Source organism: Megalops cyprinoides, chromosome 11 (genome assembly GCF_013368585.1).
Source record: "Megalops cyprinoides isolate fMegCyp1 chromosome 11, fMegCyp1.pri, whole genome shotgun sequence".
Taxonomy (NCBI): Eukaryota; Metazoa; Chordata; class Actinopteri; order Elopiformes; family Megalopidae; genus Megalops; species Megalops cyprinoides.
The window spans coordinates 8,254,426-8,273,369 of NC_050593.1; the positions used below are offsets into that span (position 1 = coordinate 8,254,426).

An 18,944-nucleotide genomic window follows, 5' to 3' on the forward strand; every position below is an offset into this window, starting at 1 on the left:
AATAATGTTTCACACATATAATTTTCACCATATTTCTCACCATGTTCTCATTTTTATCAGTTCTTCTCTTTATTCATTTAAGAATAAGAATGTGACATCTTTTTTTTATTAATTTACTGTGCAAATTATTTAGTAATTACACAATAATTATATTGTGGCAGTGATTACATCAATGCAAATTTCATGTTACTTCCCAAAGGATAGTTTACATGAAATTATGTGCTTTATGCAAGGTATTAAAACAAATGCTAACAGAATTTGCATGACTTTAATTGTTTGTATTGCTAAAGTCAGCGGTTGTACCTTTTTTACATTTAGCAAAAAAAAGTTAAAAATTGCACTATTCATCTTAAAAAATAGTGTGAAGTGCTCGAGAACTTACTGGAAGACCTGGATTTCCTGGGAATCCCGCCAAACCAGGGGGGCCCTGCAGCACAGAGGTGTTTTCAGAAAACAGCACACACAGTGCCCTCATAGCAACATGCGTCATTGAAACAAACAACAACAGCCTGAAACATGAGTGTCTGCTTAGGAAATAGAGATGGAAATGTATGCGTAACAGGAACAAATTCATTAGCAGTGATACTTTACAGGTATTACAGAAGTGACTGAGTGAAAGTTTGAATTAACTGGGCTGAGGACCAGCACAGGTGTGTTATTAGGACTTACTCGAGTTCCTTTCAGTCCAGGGGCTCCGGGTGTTCCATGATCCCCCTGTGAATAGAGTTTCAACACTGAGAAAGTTCATGAGAGAGCAGAATGTGCTACATTGGTGAACACTAGGGAGCAGCAATGGGTGCTTTCGCTTTGCTTGAAGAAGATGAGAGGTGCAATGTTTTTTGACAATCACAAAATAAAATTAGCTGAACATCATTCCTATAATTTTACACCCAATTTCCTCTTACAGTTAGGAATGTATTGTATTAATAATCACTAACACAATTTCTTGAGCTAGAAATTTCAGCTATACTATGTTATTCAAGTATTAGATTCCTGAAACACACAACCAATGCACTTGATGTTATGTGTTCAAAAAACATTGCCTTTAAGTTAGAATAAATTAGCTCATATGTATCAAAGTCACACGAGGAACATGAGCAACGCTATTACCTGTCTGTGCTTTTTGTTATTTGAGAGTGGGTTGGTTCTGACCAGGGACCATATAATTACCCTTCTATATACTGTTGTTACAGTATGTGACCACTAGGGGGCCGGTGGGAATTTTTCCTCCTTCACCCATGGAGAGGGTGGAGCTTGTGGCTCCCGCTCACCTTTGGCCCCATCGGCCCTGGGGGTCCCTCGTGTCCCTGCATTCCTGGAAATCCCATGTTGCCTTGCAAGCCAGGAAATCCCCGCTCACCCTGAGAAAAGCACAACAGCGGTTTAAGAACACAATGCTGATATCGGATTTCCTTTTCCTGGGTTAGCAGATGTGAGATGGAGCCATGACATCCACTGCCATGACCTAACCAGAAAACCATCCAGGTATCCTTTCACCACAAGGGTGTTGTGTTATGTTGATATTGTAAAACGTGCTCACAGCACTCTAGATAATCTAAACCATAAGGACCCCTTGTTAAAAAACCCCAACCTTAGAGATTGCGCTTTTAATACAAAAACCCACAGTGGATCAACCTTTTTACATACCCACAAGTACTGAGGTGCATGTGTGGCACACATGTACTCTAAACAGTAGCAGTCCCACTTTCAACTGCACCCAAAAATAAGGGGTATGCTTGGTTTACCCAGATTCACCAAAACTACAAGTCCTCAAAGAGGGCACTGCCCTCAATGAGCTGGTATACTAATCTGTGTGCACTAATAAGAACAGCTGAGTAATATTCATGTTACAACAAAACAAGAGGGTGAAATCTCCATTGCTGTGAATGTGTTTGCCTCATGCTGCTTTATTTATCTGCAGAATAAAGTTTCTTAAGATATTTAGTGAACCATCCCTGAGGACTTTTGGTTTATACCTGCGTCTGCCACTAGGGGGAGTTATGGCCTTGTCTATTACGTGTATGCAAACATTTGGGGTGGAAAACTGTGACTCTAAAGCCTCATTCAACTCTTCAGAACTTAATCTGTGGTCCCTTATGAATAAGAAAAAAATATTATGTTTGACCACAGCTGGATTTCTAACGACCTCAGACTGGTTTTACATGGCAGATCTTTCACTCATCTTCATCACAATTCAGTTACAAGACCACAAATGTGCTCTCCTAATTCCATATTGTGATGTATCATAAAAGGAAGGGGGAAGAAGGGGCATTTTGTGGAAATGTTTCCCCAGCAGTTGAGCCACTGTACATAGCATATTCCTTTACGTCATTTTAATCGCTGGATAGAAAACTTTGTTCACGGTCGTCTTCGTAGCCAAAGGCCATCTCGCCATGTTTTGCATTTGATTCGATGCACAGCTGAAGAGGACTTCTGGTCCCATTGTTTGGTCTTCCCGGGTTAGCAGCTGTTGTGTTTGTGTTGCTTTGTTTGACTTGGCAGCTCTGCAGGCAGAGAATGCTTTCTGGAGGGCTTGTGTTCATCGCAGCCTCCTGTGCTGCAGTCAAAGTGACAGGAAAGCACTGACTAAAGCAAACACGGGAACCGAACCACCCACCAGAAGAACATGACCGGCACTGAGGCAGGGAGGAAACCAAATAGGTGAGAGCACTTACAGTAAGAGACTCTTACAGAGAGAGAGATACAGTACCACCTTTACAGTGAGCGATACAGTGCTACACCTACAGTGAGCGATACAGTGCCACTCTTACAGTGAGAGAGATATAGTACCACACTTACAGTGAGAGAGATACAGTGTCACACTTACAGTGAGAGATACAGTACCACTCTTACAGTGAGAGAGATATAGTACCACACTTACAGTGAGAGAGATACAGTGCCACACTTACAGTGAGAGATACAGTACCACTCTTACAGTGAGAGAGATATAGTACCACATTTATAGTGAGAGAGATACAGTGCCACTCTTACAGTGAGAGAGATACAGTGCCATTCCTATGGTGAGACAGTACCACACTTACGGTGAGACAGATACAGTACAACATTCAGAGGGAAACACAGTGAGGAGTGGGAGATACACATACCTTTTCCCCTTTAACACCACTGCAGTCACACTTTCCACATGCTGACCCCGAACAGCCCTGGAGAGAGAGAAACACACAGATTATAATCATGTTGGGAAGAACTGTGTGAACTTATGAACGGATTTTATATAGATTCCTTTGTTGCTGGACATGATAAGAAGCAGTCATCACATACACACATACACAACAATGATCATCACAGAGACATGCACATACACATATACATATGCAGGCACACAAATCAGCCATCAATACAGATACACCCTGCACAGTAAGGGGAGGTAAAGCTTCCATTAGTCTAAAATCACAGTGACCATTATCACACACAGCTACACAGGAGCTTAGAGGCCTGTAACACAGGAAGTGCCCCTTGATCACAGTTATGTCCTGTATGATTTTATTACCATTTCCACATCTGCATGCAGAACACCTGAATTTTAAGAGCTTCGTCATGTGATTTTCATTATAATTTTTATGTAAAATGCACATGAGAAATGTTCTGCACAAACAGAACTTTTGTGCGGTAATCACGGCAGCAGCCTTAAACATGAGCAACACTCCCGCAGTGGCAAGTTACAGCCACTAGATGGTACAATAAAACCCTTTATAGAGCCCAGTGCTTTGTAGAGAACGTCTCAATCCATTCCGTAAACTGGAATCATGTTCTCCTAATTGACCCTAATTTTCCAACACACGCTTCATGCAGCTTGTTAAACAGAGTTCTCTCAGACCACAATGATGCCCCCCCATAGCTGTATCTCAAGAATGATACAAGTATGATGTATCTTCCACAATAGCCCAGTTTATTTTTGTAACCAGAGTATTCACAGGGGCAAGTGGCCAAAAACGCCCTATGCTTGGTCCAGTTCCAGAGAGCCGAGTAGGACACTCACGCAGGACAATAGCCTGCATTGTAAATCAATAGTGAGGCAGGGGCAGGGTGGGAAACAGATATTTCCCAGTGTGAAACAGTTTACTCAGAGAAAGGGAGCAGGTAAGGTGAAGCCAGCAGCGCCTGGCCATCCCTACGTTGCCAAAACGCACAGCATCAGAGCTGCTGCGCACACAGGGCGGTAAGAGGAGGCTAAGACTCCACAAGCCCCAAAATGGGTGGAAGCCATCACTGATTCACTGACACAAACCAATCATATTGTCTTGCTGTGGGGACCGAAGTCTTTTGACTGGCTCTGATGCTGACAGCCAGCTGATTGACAAGCGTATGATTGACAGCCAGCCATAGCTCCACCCATTATAAGACTAATGGAGTCCCACTCACCCACAGTGAGGCCTCAAGAGAGGGACACATAGCAGCATGGAGGAGGAGGAGGAGGAGGATATCAGCACAATCCAGGAGCACAGGCTCACAGGAAACAGGAAGTGCTAAATCATTTAAAGAAAACAGGATTCCAGGAGCTCCCTGATATACATAGTTAGAAAAACAGCTACCGGGTAGATGTTAAACCTCTAAAGTGTCTTGTCACTGCCTAGTAATTATAATAACATTAACAATAGCTCAGAGTAACTGCCCAAATTCAACTGAATTGAAAAATAGTATACCTGGAATGTGCAAATACTATTCCTGAGATTGGTCAGGAATGAACTTGTTTTGTATATACTCTTATTGAGTGTCTCCCCGCCCACTCCCAGTTCCTCCATCAGGACCAGGCCTGGGAAAGGAGCTGCATCCCTCCCCAAGCAGCTGCCCACCCCTCACGTGTCAGGCACCCTGCCAAATTCACATCTGCGGGAACATGACAAACTTTCAGGCCCAGCCAGAGAGCACTCTCCCTCGCCCCCGCCCCGTCCCTCGGCCCCCTCGACTTCGGGGTACGGTAATTGGATCAGTATGTGAATCCGCAGGGCCCTGAGAACGACTGCTCCAGTTCTCACAGCGGCCCCTGCCGCCCCCTGTCACCCCCTCTGTTTGTGTGACCAGTCCCACCGGTTTCAGGACTCCAGAGTGGAATCGTTTCCTGTTTGATTTTCACACATTTGTCTGCATTAATTTGTGTGCTTTGGTTCACATGCGGTCCAGTGATGGATGTCTGCGTTCGATTAAATCCACACGCACGTGGAGGGCGGGGCAGACGGCTTGTTACTGCTCCTTTTCAAGCTGGCGGTAAAAACGCCCTGGATACAATGCGCAAAGCAATTACTGCTCTTTCCAAACAGCTTGCAAACACGCTAATAGGTACAAATATTCACTATTAACTACAAACCACAGCTCACATGGCAAGCAGCCAAATGGTAAGTGTTTTCCAAGCATTTGTAACTTGCTAAGTTTGCTGTATATAATCCTCACACACAATGAGACAGTGTTCTCTGGACAGTTATCAAGTTGCAGCTATGATCTTCCAGGAATCACAGACTCAGGGGTGAAAAGAGCCTGGACAGCAGATGTTTGGATGCTGACAGTCCTTGTGTGCAGAGTGCAGTGACCCCTGCAACTACCTGTCCTGCATGTGTGCAGAGCTGCGCAGTCCCCTGCAGCTCACTGTCCTATATGCAGTGCAGAATTTTAACTGCAGTGTTTTGCATGTGTTGAGAAACAAATCATTTCTCCTATAATTTACTGTTCAGCACATGCAGAAGAACTGCACAGCGCTCTGCAGAGGAACTGCACAGTCCTCCATACTTCACTGCTCTCCATTTACAGACAAACTGCGCAGTCACCTGTACTTCACTGCCCTACATTTATAGACAAAGTTCCTCTGCACATGCAGGGCAGTGAAGTACAGCAGACTGCGCAGTCCCCTCCAGCTCCCCCTATCAGTGCTGCAGCATTTCACATCTGGCGGCCGAGTGGATTAGCGGACAGAGCTCCACAAACACATTACATAGTCTTATGTGAAGCAAGGGGCTTTCGGGGGCATAGAAGTTGTTCTCTCGGGGTTAAAACCCAGACTAAGCTGGATAAAAGCTGTCCACCCATTTTCCATAAAGTCACAGATTCCCCAGCAGAGAATACTGCGAACTGTTTTCCCAGAGTTTGTTTTAAAAGCCACCACTTGGCCTTAGGGCCCTGACAGCGCCACCTGCTGGTGCTCCTCACACCTCAGCGTGTGCTATTTCAATAAAACAGAGAGCTAAAATCAGCATGCACTGGAGGTCCCCAGTCCAATAAAAATCACTTCCTAGCAAATCAATGAAACTTTGGCAAGATGTGTGATGTCTGCAAGCATTTTGGTGCCTCAGTGCCTGGGATAATGGCCGTCATTAAGGTGCTAATGCAATGGCCAAGGGGTTAGTGAGTCATCTCCCTGGGCCACACTAGCCACTAGCCCTCATCACAGGACATTAAGAAGGTCCTCTTCACACATGAGGCCATTGGTGTGAGAGCAGAAGAGTGGGATTTCTCTCTGTGAGCTGAATTACCACACTCGCTCCTCACTGCACACTGAAACCGTCATTGATGTCATCAATGTGAGACTCTTCTCTGTGAGTTCACTGATATGATTACCCTGAGTCCTGAGAGGGCTTTGGGCGTGTTTTGAGTTCCATATGTGCACCCTTACAGAGTGCACCGAACAGCTTATGTACATTTATATGGCTGAATATTTACCAAGCTACTCAGGGCAGGTACTGTGTTCAGTGCTACAACGGCCAACTTAGAAACTTCCGTTGTTATACACAGCTAGCCAATTACTGGCTAATTAATGTCTCAAAAGCTTTCATTTTCACAGACTTGACCAAGAGGACCTCACACTTCTTTAGGATTGCAAGTATCTTTCAATCAGGGTACTGAGCTCAAGTATTTCATTAATCACAGAACTTACAGCAGAATTTAAGGAATTAATCTCACCGCAAGACATTCAGTTGAAGATTGTGTGTGCACATGCATGTGCGTGTTTGTGTGCGTGTTTGTGTGTTTGCATGTTTGTGTGTGTGTATGTGTGTGCGTGTGTTTGTTAGTGGGTGAGTGTTTGTGCATGTGTATGTGTGTGTGTGTGTGGCCAGCCAGCACAGAATATGTCCCATGAGTGGAAGCAGTCCCTGATAGCATCTCGGACAAACCCAGGGGAAAAGTGCCAAAGCAGTAAGTTGAGCTCTGAGTGATGGAGACAGCAGGCGCATGAGAGTATGGAAAAGCTTGGAAAGCCACAGAGAAACATGCTACTGGCCAGCATGGCTAACGTCAAGCTGCATTTCACAGAGCAAAGGCACTCCTAAACGCAAAAAGCCAGAGAGCTCTGTCAGAGTGTCTGTTATCACAGAGATAACAGCACACTGAGGGACAGCCAAGCTCGAGGGCTGAAACGCAAACAATCTCTATTGTCCAAAGGATTCGACTGAAAGACAAAGTTTGCATTCAATCTGCTGACAGCCCACGGTGACGCCACCGAACGCTCGAAGAGGTAGGTGTCCTGGGCTATTCGAGTGATCCGACTCATGCGCGGGGGACACCGACAGGGCCAGAGGACATGTGACGGCTGTTTCAGCTGAAGCTCGGCCTCAGTGTTCTACCAGAGCCAGCGTTCTTCCCCTTTCCGTAAACATCGTTAAACCCTCATTAAAGTCCCCGCTGAAATACCAAATCTGAAAGCTAAATTGCACTCCAAAGTTAAACAAACGGTTGGTGCAGGGAGTGTCCTGTGGTTCAAGTGTTCATTCGCCTGAGAGGGGCACATGCTTGCACAGCACAGGCGGACCCTGCTAAATGTCAACGGTCCCCCCGAGGGGAACAATCCAAGCCAGGCCCGTCCATTCCCACCTCAATCCTATGCTCCTCGTCCGAGGTTAAATTAACCCAGCACGTTTTCTGCAGAGGCTTTCAGTTACAGTGCCTGGAGTGACAGACAACACAGGGAACTGTACTCAGTCACACCGGAAACACTCCTTTCACCCAAAACCCACACTCGCTCACTCTGTGAAGGACTGTCACCAGAGCACTGAGGCTTACACTCAGAGTGAGGTGGCTCACGCCGCTGCATAGCCAAGGAAAAGGCTCCACCCTCTTTTACTGGTCTGTTTAAACGGCCCTTTTTGCCTTGTTTGTTTTCCCACTATCGGACATGATCACATTTCCATGTATTATCAAGCCTCTGAGTGGCCCACATGTGGTCCTATTTCTGTGCATTATAAAGCTTGCGTGTTACCCCTCATGTGATCACATTTCCAGGTGTTATCATGCTTGTGCGTGAGGCTGGAAGCGATCACATTTCCAGATATCATCCTGTGCGTGACCGCGGAAGTGATCACGTTTACACGCGTCACCAGGCTTTTGCGTGACCCTGCATGCGGCCACACTTCTGCATTTGATAAAGCTTGTGATCTAAAACATGAACACAAGCTTGAATGTGCCTTTGTAAGCAACTGCAGTTGTGCACATTATCCCAGTGCTGTGGAGGTTATTTGCCATTCTCGGGCCTGGTTTATGTCCACAGCAATCATTAACACTGACGGGAATGGCCCGGCTCTGAGGAACGGCTATCCCACCCACCACCCTTTGCAAATGTTTTCCAGAGCCCTCTGTCACCCCAGCACCCAGCCAGCAACGCTACGGTCTGACCCCACATGCAGCTGGCACCCCTGGGCCCATCACACTGCAGTGGCGTTTAACAGACAGAAACTTGCTTTCAAGCAGAGACCTTGGCCTGTTTCTGATCTGCTTTTGGACCTTGCACAGCCAACATGGATCCAGTCGACACGCCCAATGTCTGTTCCAGCTCTCCTGCCCTGTGAAAGACGGTAAATTCCTCTGGGTGGTTTAAAAATTGTTAGCCCAAGCATCATGTCCGACTCTAAGCCAGGGCTTTCTCTGCTGGAGAAATTATACCCTCTAGTCCTTCTGTTGGACACAGCTACAGAAGGCTTGCAAGTAATTGACTTTTGCTTCAAGAGAGTTAGGACAAGTCAATCTGCAAGCCTCTGTACAACACAAATTGTAACTACATCTGCCAAATTGGCAGGGGAAAAGGGAAAGGAAGTTGTTGAGCGCCATACACAGCCACTGCCCATCTTTGGCAAGAAATGGATGAGACAGACCTAAATAGTTCATGACTGTGATGGATTTTGAAATTTGAGATTTGCCTAAAATGCTCCACCACAGAAGTGATGACAAGGCATGTCATCCTTTTGCTTCTTGCTTTTTGAAAGTTTTTATCTGGGGAGAGGACTGTTACAGCCATTATGACTCTTGCCAGAGCACCCTTACCTGAAAGGTCTGCTTTAATATCTTTTTCCCAAAAGTGAAACAAAAGCCAGTCTCGTCCAAGTTAGTGGACACACCCCTGGCTGAAACTTTTAGCTGGGAGGGGAAACAACAAGAGCCTTCCTTCCCTTCCAGATAGGCTTGTCCTGCAGGAAGCTCCCGACTTGAAGTAACCAAGTGCCTCCGGCTTTGGCTTGACCTCTGATCATGTTTCATTTTTTAATGGCGCGCCGTTGTGGCCAAAGGGTTTCCACAGCAGGCCTGGTAGTAGGGAGCTCACGGCTCATGGGACAAACACAGCACACCATGCGGTGCCACTCATGGATTCCATATGGACAAACTGGATTTACTGCCCTGTAAAGCCAAACACTGCATGAGGATTAATCAGCGGGGTTTACCAGACGAGCCCGTTAAATGCTCGTTAAGCGCACGTAAAAACCCGGAGGGTGATGGCCATGAGCGTTTTACTGCGCCGTAAAGTGAACTGTAGGGGACGGCTGTGCGAAAAGCAGCAAAGGTGATCTTAGTGCAGCTGGGCGAGACCAGTGGCATTGAGTGAGGATGGGGGGGGCCGAAATGGTCGATCAATCAAACAACAAGGCACTCTGAAAGGGGGAATCAGCGCTGCGTGCTTCAGCATATGGTATGGAGAGGCAATGAAAATAATGAACTGCAACAGACAGATAACCCATGACGAAGCTGCACCCGTGCTGCAGCAGCCATTAATCTGATCCTCCCTTCTCTCTGAGGAACTGCAGCAGCCTCCTGAACACCTGCACCTTGTTGCCATGAACTCTTGACCGAGTCTAGGTTTTCGTCAGTGTGATATACTGTTTTTGCTAATGATGTGCCATTTCACATTTTTAAAGTTTTCTTTCTCTTGGTGGGACTTGATGTGCATGTTTTAACTATGCCAACTCAAGGAGGAGGATATTAAGAGTGCAAAGACTGTTACAGATGTGCGTTACAGACCAAACACAACAAAGACCATTACAGAGCTGCAGACAAAACTTAAACTGATATATATGCCATTTCCCACAGTCTATCTGTGGGAATACAGGAGAAAAGGCATGCCCTAGAGCCTTCTGGGATATTAACCCTTCCCAAGAGCACCCACTTGGACCAGCTCCCCAGTAACAACTGCAAAGAGAACATCTAGAGCACACCTGTAGGCATGTGTGTGAAATCTGATCTAGGTTACAGCATCTGACAGGGTCTAACAGCTCTGTGACTTGTTTGACCTCCCACCAATTTCAGATCTGCTGGATAACGCGGAATCGTCTCACAATGTACACATTGTGACATCATAGAAACCATAACACCACATATTGTGACCTCAGTGAGAACATGAGGCTGACTTCATTCCAGAGCATTAGAGGGGGCGCGAAGGGACACCGCCTGAAGCGTGCAACACGCCCTTGCGCAGAGGAATCCCGGGGCCCCCATTTGGCTGACTGCACCCCTGGGCCTGACCAGACGAAAAGACGGGTGTATCAAGGCGCCTTTCCCCAGAAGAGATCTGAAAGGGATTTCTGCGTCTTATTTCTGTCGTCTCCGTTGAACGGCAGGCATGAAGCCGCAGCTGGTCAGCCACATCCATGTGGTTTCTGTAGGCCTGGTCCCTGTAAAACCCGGGGTCACGCTGTCAGCATTCCACGCCATGCTGCGGTGCACATCTGCCCTCACCCTGCTGGAATCACATCTGTGCTGGGGGGGTCACACTTGTTGTACCCACAGTGCCTCACTGCCATGGAATTCATTCCTTCCCCAGCAGAGAGAGAGCAGAATGCAGCTTCCCTACCTTACTTGGAAGCTGACAACAGCTGGTTTTAAACATCGCTGCCAGGTCCAGTGGGCTCTCCGCGAACGAGATGAGAGATTGACGCTTCCTTGAGGTAGCACAATGCCAAGCACCATGCCATGAGGATGACTTGTGACGTGCCTCTTTCTTTAGAAAGTGTCTGCGTTGGACCTGAGCCCTGGATGCCAGCTCCTCTGCACAAACATTTTCTCTGCACTTAATACCATCCAGATGTCTTTTGTTGAGATCTAAGCCGCTTGTATTGCAGAACAGAAACAAACCGCATTGTATTGGAAAATTTGAAAGGGCAACTTGGCAATTTTTCATTTGACGTTTGGATTTGTGAGCAGTTGCTCCAGTACCATGCTGGGAATAATAGTAGCAGGGTAGTTTTTTTTTTATATACAGCAGATCTGGTAGAACAGATCATCAAACAAACAGACAAGCCATAATGCTGTATATGAACGAGGGCGCATTACAGCATTACTGACACCGTGGATGGAGAAATGTAGAGGACGACTGGGACGGACAATGTGCCTTTCTTTCTGTGTGTACTTCTGATTGCGTGCCGTTCAATGGACGGCATATTCCTGTTCTAGTGGACTTCAAATGTGTAGTGACGTTTTAAACTTCAATAAGGCATGTGTAACGTGTCACATTTTCACAAAACGCTTCAAAACAATCTTTCATCTTTCAATCACATATGCAAGGTGAGAAATTTAGAGTTTAGTGCAAATGAATCAGTTACTTTCACAGACAGCAAGAGGATGCCAACAACAGCAGCTAAGCGCCAACAAGGACTGCAATCCATCTTACAGAGCTAGGCCCTGAAGCAAGACTGTGTTTCAATGGAAATCAGAAAATCGCTTGCAACAACACGCATGTTTGTTGTCCTTTGACCTCAGTGCAATGACACCAGCCCCCTGCTATAAAGGGGGGGGTCCTAGGATCTAAAGCAGGAGGCCAAAAAGGATTCATCTGGGATCCATACAGCAGATCACAGGAGCCGGGCAGTAGCCTGATTAAGGCGACACATTCATTTAGCGAAAGACAGTTAAAGAGCGTGAGAATGGGGGCTTTCACTGACAAGAGTACATCAAAAGAACCACAGCTCCCATTACTGATCCCATTAAACCTCATTCCTGTGTATTACGACAGTGAAAAGAGCCTGTTTGCTGAGTATATCCTCTAATGTAAGGTCAAAGTGACACATATTCCGCAGTCACTGACACATTCAACATGCTCTTTGAACTCCTGGGACTCAGGACTAGGGTTTTTATGAGGCATATACTGTATATAGTGGCGCATATATAATTGTTCTACAGTTACTGGGATACAAGGCAGATGTTTTGAGTACAACATGGGAACATTACCAAACCCACCCTATGGTACAAGAAGCAGTTGGTCAAAATTGAGATCCTTTGTCACATTTCTAAAAACAAAAAAGCTAGTATATATTCACACAGTATATATTCACATTATAGTAAGGGAAAAAATGTGCAGCTTTTCAGTTCAGAATTCCAAAATTCCCAGAATTCTAGAATGATCTCTCCCTTGAGGGTTTCATATCTGATCAACTGTCACCTCACCCTCTGCAGTCACTTGGTTGGGGCTGTCTGACACTTCAGTGATGGTAAGTTTGGTGGGTTGCCCCCCACCCTGTTCTGAACAGAAGAGGGCCCTTTGACCTCTGAACTCTAGGCCAGTCGTTAGTCACAATTTGCAAGACACCACCATATTGATGTTTTGAGGAGTCTTGGGTCATTGGTCAACCTGACTGCATTCAGGGAAAGGCCAAAATTCCTGTTCCAAATGACTGGTTCTGGTGAACTTTAAATGTCCCTTGCCAAAAGGGAACATTGTATGGTCTTGCACCGCTGACAGGGTAAGAGTTATGATTACCTTTTTGTAGTGTAGGCAGAAAACACATCAGTACATCAGTAGCTCAGTCAACATCCTAACTCAATGCAATGCCGTATCACAATCAATGTGAACAGACAGCATCTGACATATTCAGTTGGCATCCATAATCTAGCAAAATCAACAGGATGGGGGATAACGTTCTCTTTAACCTGCACACACACAGGGATACTCATTGAGGGGACTTGAGGGGTGATGGTAAATGTAATTCATACAGTAATCCACTTTGATAAGGTGACAAAAAGCCACAGAGAGATACACAAATGGTAGCTGCCGGTGGCGTTAGAAATTGTCTGATGATGTCACACTATCCCCTGCGGAAGCAGACTCTCACTGAAGTACACAATGGTACAGTGATCCTACAGACCACACAGGTTTGGGTGGCTGAGCAGACCTAATGTCAGCTTGCCCACCCCCTATGCTAATCCTAGGCATTCAGTGTAAAATCTCGATCCAGGATCAGTTCTGAAAAGAAGTGTCACCCTGTGAAGGGGGTGTTCCTCCCCCTCTCTCATAGCTCTCTTCTCTAATGTGGGGGATGTGTGCAACTACCGCAGAGGATTATGGGACACCAGGCCAGTGTCAGATCACCTCTTTGGCGGAGCCTGAGCCAGGAATTCCAGTATCGCTGCAGATCTTGAAGAGCGCTCTGCAGGCCTTCCCTCAGGTTGAGATCTTAATCAAAGGGCTGAGTAACATGGAAATAACCATCTGTTTATGCGTCTGAATGCTTTTGCGCTGAGGCAGCGGCGTGCTCTGGCCCTACAGTGCTGGCGCTCTGTGTAGACACCCCACTCTCAATGCCGTAGCGGTTCAGCACAGGATCGTTCAATCCATAAAGCAGAAAGCATTGGTGAATTAATATTCACATGGGTTTTACATGCTCCAGTGTCAACTTAAAGTCTCTCCACAGTTGCAAACAGTTAACTCTGTAAGGATGATGATCAACGTTTTAATCTTAAAAACAACACAAAAAAGCATTCAGTCCATGTCCGTAATGAACAGAAACTACTTATTGTAAGCTATTACATTGTGATGTGCAAACTTATAGTGGCTTTTGCTTCACTCAGTCTAGTGTATTACCCATTTTACAGTATTACAACTGGTTATGAACAGGGGCCACGTGCTGGTTTAAACCTGGAATTCACTCACATGTTTGTTGTCCAGCCCTGTGACATCACCAGCACTCCAATCAGCTGTCTCTATCTTTCACAAATGACTAACAACTGTATGACAGCATCCGATTTTCATAGCGCAACGGTGCCTAAAAACATATTTCACAGTAAACTGGTTCAATATCTCTGCAGCATCCACAATATTTCTGTGGCAGTGGGTCACCTGCTGTCCGGAGCACCTGCCCTCTCTGTCTGTCTCTGCATAGTTATGGCAGCGCTCGCTCTTTGAGACACGGTCTCACGTCGCCTGGGAACAATGTTTCCTGCTCAGCTGCGTTTGTGGGTTTGGAAATGTCTGGGCTGCTGGGATTACGCTGTGGGAGGCTGGGAATTTCTCATAGGCGTTGCTGAGCCCCACTGTGTGCCGAGGTCGCAGTGCTCTGTGCGAATGTAGTTTCATTCCACACACACACACACACACAGGCACAAACTCTCTCACACACACACACACACACACACACACACACACACAAACACACATATATGAATGCACGCACACAGGCACATACACACACGCACACATACACACACACACACACACACAGGCACAAACACTCACACATACACACACACACACACACACAAACACACATATATGAATGCACACACACAGGCACATACACACACGCACACATACACACACACACACACACACACACACACACACACACATTACATGCGTTAGACTGGACAGAAGCAGAGTGGAATACCACTCCATTAATAATAAGAAGTAGAATCAGGAACTTTTCTTCTGCACATTTTGCACTGTCTCCTTCCCTGCCTTTTGTCTCGCTTGCCCTTTGTTTACTCACATAGACTAAGCACAGACATCATAATATCCCTCTCACAGAGCTGCTTTTTGGTTTCATACAATGCAAAGAGAACAGCTCTGGGGACTTAAATGCTTTTCTCAGATTTTTTTGCTGAAATACTTTGTTTCTTGCCATGTTCTTAATGCATGCCTTGCTATCATAAACTTTAAATGGTTTAATTTATGAAGTTGCCGATCTCACCAAAGGTCATCCAATAAAAGGAATGTAAGACTAAAGTATGCTCAAAAAGAAATTCTCCTCCTTCAAAATCCCAACAAGAACTCTGAATGCATATGCATTGCAACAAACCCACCCCCACACACACATCCACATAAACACACAGATAAACACACACACTCACACAGACATACACAGTGCAGTCTGGGAGAATCAGGTTGGTTCTTGTCACTTGTTTTGCTCTGGAGCTTCTCTGATTTCACAGTAGTTCTGAAATCCCCCATAATCCATTGTCTCTGTGCTCCTGGAAGGTTTGAAACACCTTGCAGCATGTCATGGATCATCCTGGATGTCTAATTTTGGGCTACGTTTGACTGACAAAAATATCAGGCACCTTAAATGAACCTCTAGGATCCCTGAACCAGAACACAGAAACGTAAATATATGCCAGTACTTTTTTATGCTTACATCAAACAAAGATCCCATTCATGCCACAGCATCTTTACCCTGCCTGTGAATGCGTGTGGCTAATCCCTGGTTCAAGAACTGAAAACAAAACACCCTTCTACTGTGGTTAAATGATGACACAAACCACACACAGGTGACGCTCCTTGATGATGTCACAGACTGGAGGTTCCTAATCACCAATAAATCCTGTCTAAGTAAAATTGCAACTGCCTCGAACTTTCTTCCTGACTACTTCCTGAGTCTTCAGTATCTTACTCCTAGAAGTCCTGTAATTAAACTAATTTCAGTAATCATGCGATTAGTTCAGCCAACAGAGATGTTCTTAGCCGTTGCTGATAAAATATACAAGGAGAAAAGCAATTGAGAGAGGGAGGCGGGGCGGGAAAAGTGAGGTACATCAGGGTAAGTCGTGGAACAGCGCAAATACACCACAGGGAGTAAGAAATTGGAACAACACAGAAAATGCCAGAAACACAAGAAATATGAACAACAATAAAATGAACTGTTCCAGCCCTGATGAGAACCTGCTGGGAATCTGTTCTTAAAATAGTGTGAAGAACAAACCCAGGAAAAAAAAACAAGGGAATGAGTTGGACATTTTCTTCTGAACAAATAGGGTATTGAGTGTGAAACACAGAGTCTCACAGTGTTATCTCTGAGAGAATGCCAGCTCCCCATAAGCTGCCGGCTGTTTGTGTCTGGCAGATTTGAAAAGCCTGTTTTTTCCTCTTCCCTTGCTTTTTCAGCTATGCAGCGGTGGAAGCAGGGACTTTTCCTTGACTTTTATGGTTACAAACAGGAGAAGGGGGCTGTGCCAGCGCGTTCTCCGGCCTACGTCCGCTGGCATTTGGGCTCCGGGCTGCTCGCCTCACCTGAAAAACGTGACCCCTGCATCAAAGGGAAGAGGGTGCAGCGAAGCATGGACTGACCCTGGAACAGCTCCCCTGCTTCATCCTGACTCTGTGTTCGCGTCTGGGATTCCAGTGCTCAGCACAGACAGGGGCAGGTCCCTCATTCTTCCTAAACTCATGACTTTGCATTGCCTGTTAGCCTGTCTTCTAGACTACAGTCTCCACAACTTCCATTCACTTTAGTACTTTTTCATGTTATATTTATCCTGCTTTTTGAATTATGGATTATTCACACATTCTGGACCTGCATGCATGAAATTACAGAGATTGTGAAATGACAGAGATTGGGTCACAAGATCACACTGAGGCGACTCAAGACACAGCTCTGAATATCAAGGACAGAGATCCCAGCTCAGGTCTCAGATCAGTGAGACAAGTTTGACATAGCTCTGAGTATCAAGGATAGAGATATTAATTCAAATAGGTGAGATGGCTTGATATAAGACAAGGCCTCCACAAGAAAGAATCAGACTTAAACGTATGATTCCAAAAACACAATTCAAGAGAAATATGAACCAGCTTAACTTTATCTAATAGTCAAAATGTTTATTCAGCTCTCTCCAACAATGCATTTAGGTGACTGGCTGCCAGAATTCCCACCCCTAATGAAACTAAAAAGAAATCAATATCGTGTTATCGGCAGGAAGTTGTTCCCTTTGTCTTCCTGGCAGGAAGTGGCATATCACTATGTCAGCAGGTGATGTCAAATCTTTCCCCAGATTCTGATATTCATTAGCCACTCTTTACTGGCTTTTTTGATGGGGGGGGGGGGGGACACCAGTCTCTTTTATCAATGGAGATAAAAGCAATACCTTTTTATATATTTCTGTGGCAACATTAAGCCCTCAACAATCATGCAAGTAAAATTCAAAAGCAACATAATTTCAAACACTTCCTGGTGTGAGAGATTTCACAGTTTTGAGAAGACTGCTGTTAAAACTAAAAAAAACTTTACACTTTACTGATATTTTTCATCCAGAGATGAAGGAATACAACATTTTCCATGCACTGCTTTCACAGTCAAGCCTGTGTTTTTGAACCAGTCCAAAACCAGTCCAAAGCATCCCAGCCTTTTCATCAGTTGATGCAGGGGCAGAGTTTTTTTAAGCTGTTATTTGTTGCACATGCATTCAAATATCTCAAAATCACTTGTTAACAAACTGAGCTTGTAGGTCAGGGGTTGCTAGTCTAATTCCTAAGTGGGGCACTGCTGCTGTGCCCTTGAGCAGTAAGTGCTTAACTTGAGTTGCTTTGGGATTATAAACAGATAATGGCAAGTTGCCTTGCATAACAATGTCTGCAGTAAAAATATTAAATGTAACATTATACACTGCCTGGTACTGCAGTTAGGAGCTATCATCATAGTGATGGACACTAGCCGGTCCTGTTATTCAGTGGTAAGAACATTGGCAGTGAGGTAGTGTGACTGAGCTGTCTGTCCTAAAGTCCTGCCTGAGGATCAAGAACCCGACAAAATAAAAGGCACAGCGCACTGTTAGCCAAGTGCATCCCATAGGATTATGGTGCAGGACCTTATGAGAAAAACAGAGCACTAAACAGAATGTGGCATGGCCAGTCAGCATCCTTTTCCACACTGACACCGCCCACCTGAGACCACCTGTCTGCGGCCTGTCAGAGCCCGACTGCGGTCATTTCCTGCCATGAGAAAGGCTTCATTTCCGGACCACGCCCACAGCCTCAGTGGGAGAGCTGTGCCGCTTACCCCATACCGCACATTGCTGCGGAAACACAACCTCCCCTCACTGGCCCTACTGAGTGAGGTGGGCTCAACTACCCTTGAGGAGAAACTTAATCATGCCTGCTGTGGAAGAAACAATTGAGCTATATGCATTAAACTACCAGGACGTTAACCAAACAAAGGGAGAGCATCTGCCAAAAGAAAGCAGAGATCAGTAGGAACAGCTTTGTATTAGAACAGAGGCCTCACTGTGGGAACATGAACCCTTGCATCTTAAAAACAGGCATCATGCTGTGGGCTGGAGTCTTCTTCTGTAGGCCTGAGCTAAACATCTCCTCTTGGTTTCCACACTTCACCCCCACATATGAATCAGACAGAGCTGGACCAGACTGGCTGCTATGGTTCTGGGGCCTTGACCTTTATCAATTGCACAGAGCTGGACTGTTTTAGCAGGCGTGCTTGTGTTTGGTTACCTCCAGGTACCTTCTGCATTTGAGATGCTGTCAACAGGTGTTTTAAGGCTGTGCCCTTCCATGTCTGAGATACTGCCAGAGATGCTGTGACACATGTCCAGCTGAAGCTTTAAGGCAAAACCTCCCTCACACAAGATGTCAAATTACAAACATTACAGTCAGACTAAAGTTAGATTACAGACATCTCATGTTCATTTGCTGACAACAACAAAAGAAATTGGTATTCCAGCACATTCTGAATGTAAGAAATTAT

The 18,944-nt window shown here is 45.5% G+C and overlaps 1 protein-coding gene across 1 annotated transcript in view; it reads right to left on the bottom strand.

Annotated features, from left to right (window-relative positions):
* Positions 1-18,944, bottom strand: part of LOC118785934 (collagen alpha-1(IV) chain-like) — a 51,556-nt gene that overhangs the window by 22,058 nt on the left and 10,554 nt on the right. Inside the window, exons 2-5 of the mRNA XM_036540884.1 lie at positions 3,105-3,161; positions 1,272-1,361; positions 670-714; positions 383-427 (exon numbers count right to left, since the gene is read on the bottom strand). Of these exons, the coding sequence (XP_036396777.1) occupies positions 383-427; positions 670-714; positions 1,272-1,361; positions 3,105-3,161 (237 nt within the window). The remainder of the gene's footprint in view (positions 1-382; positions 428-669; positions 715-1,271; positions 1,362-3,104; positions 3,162-18,944) is intronic.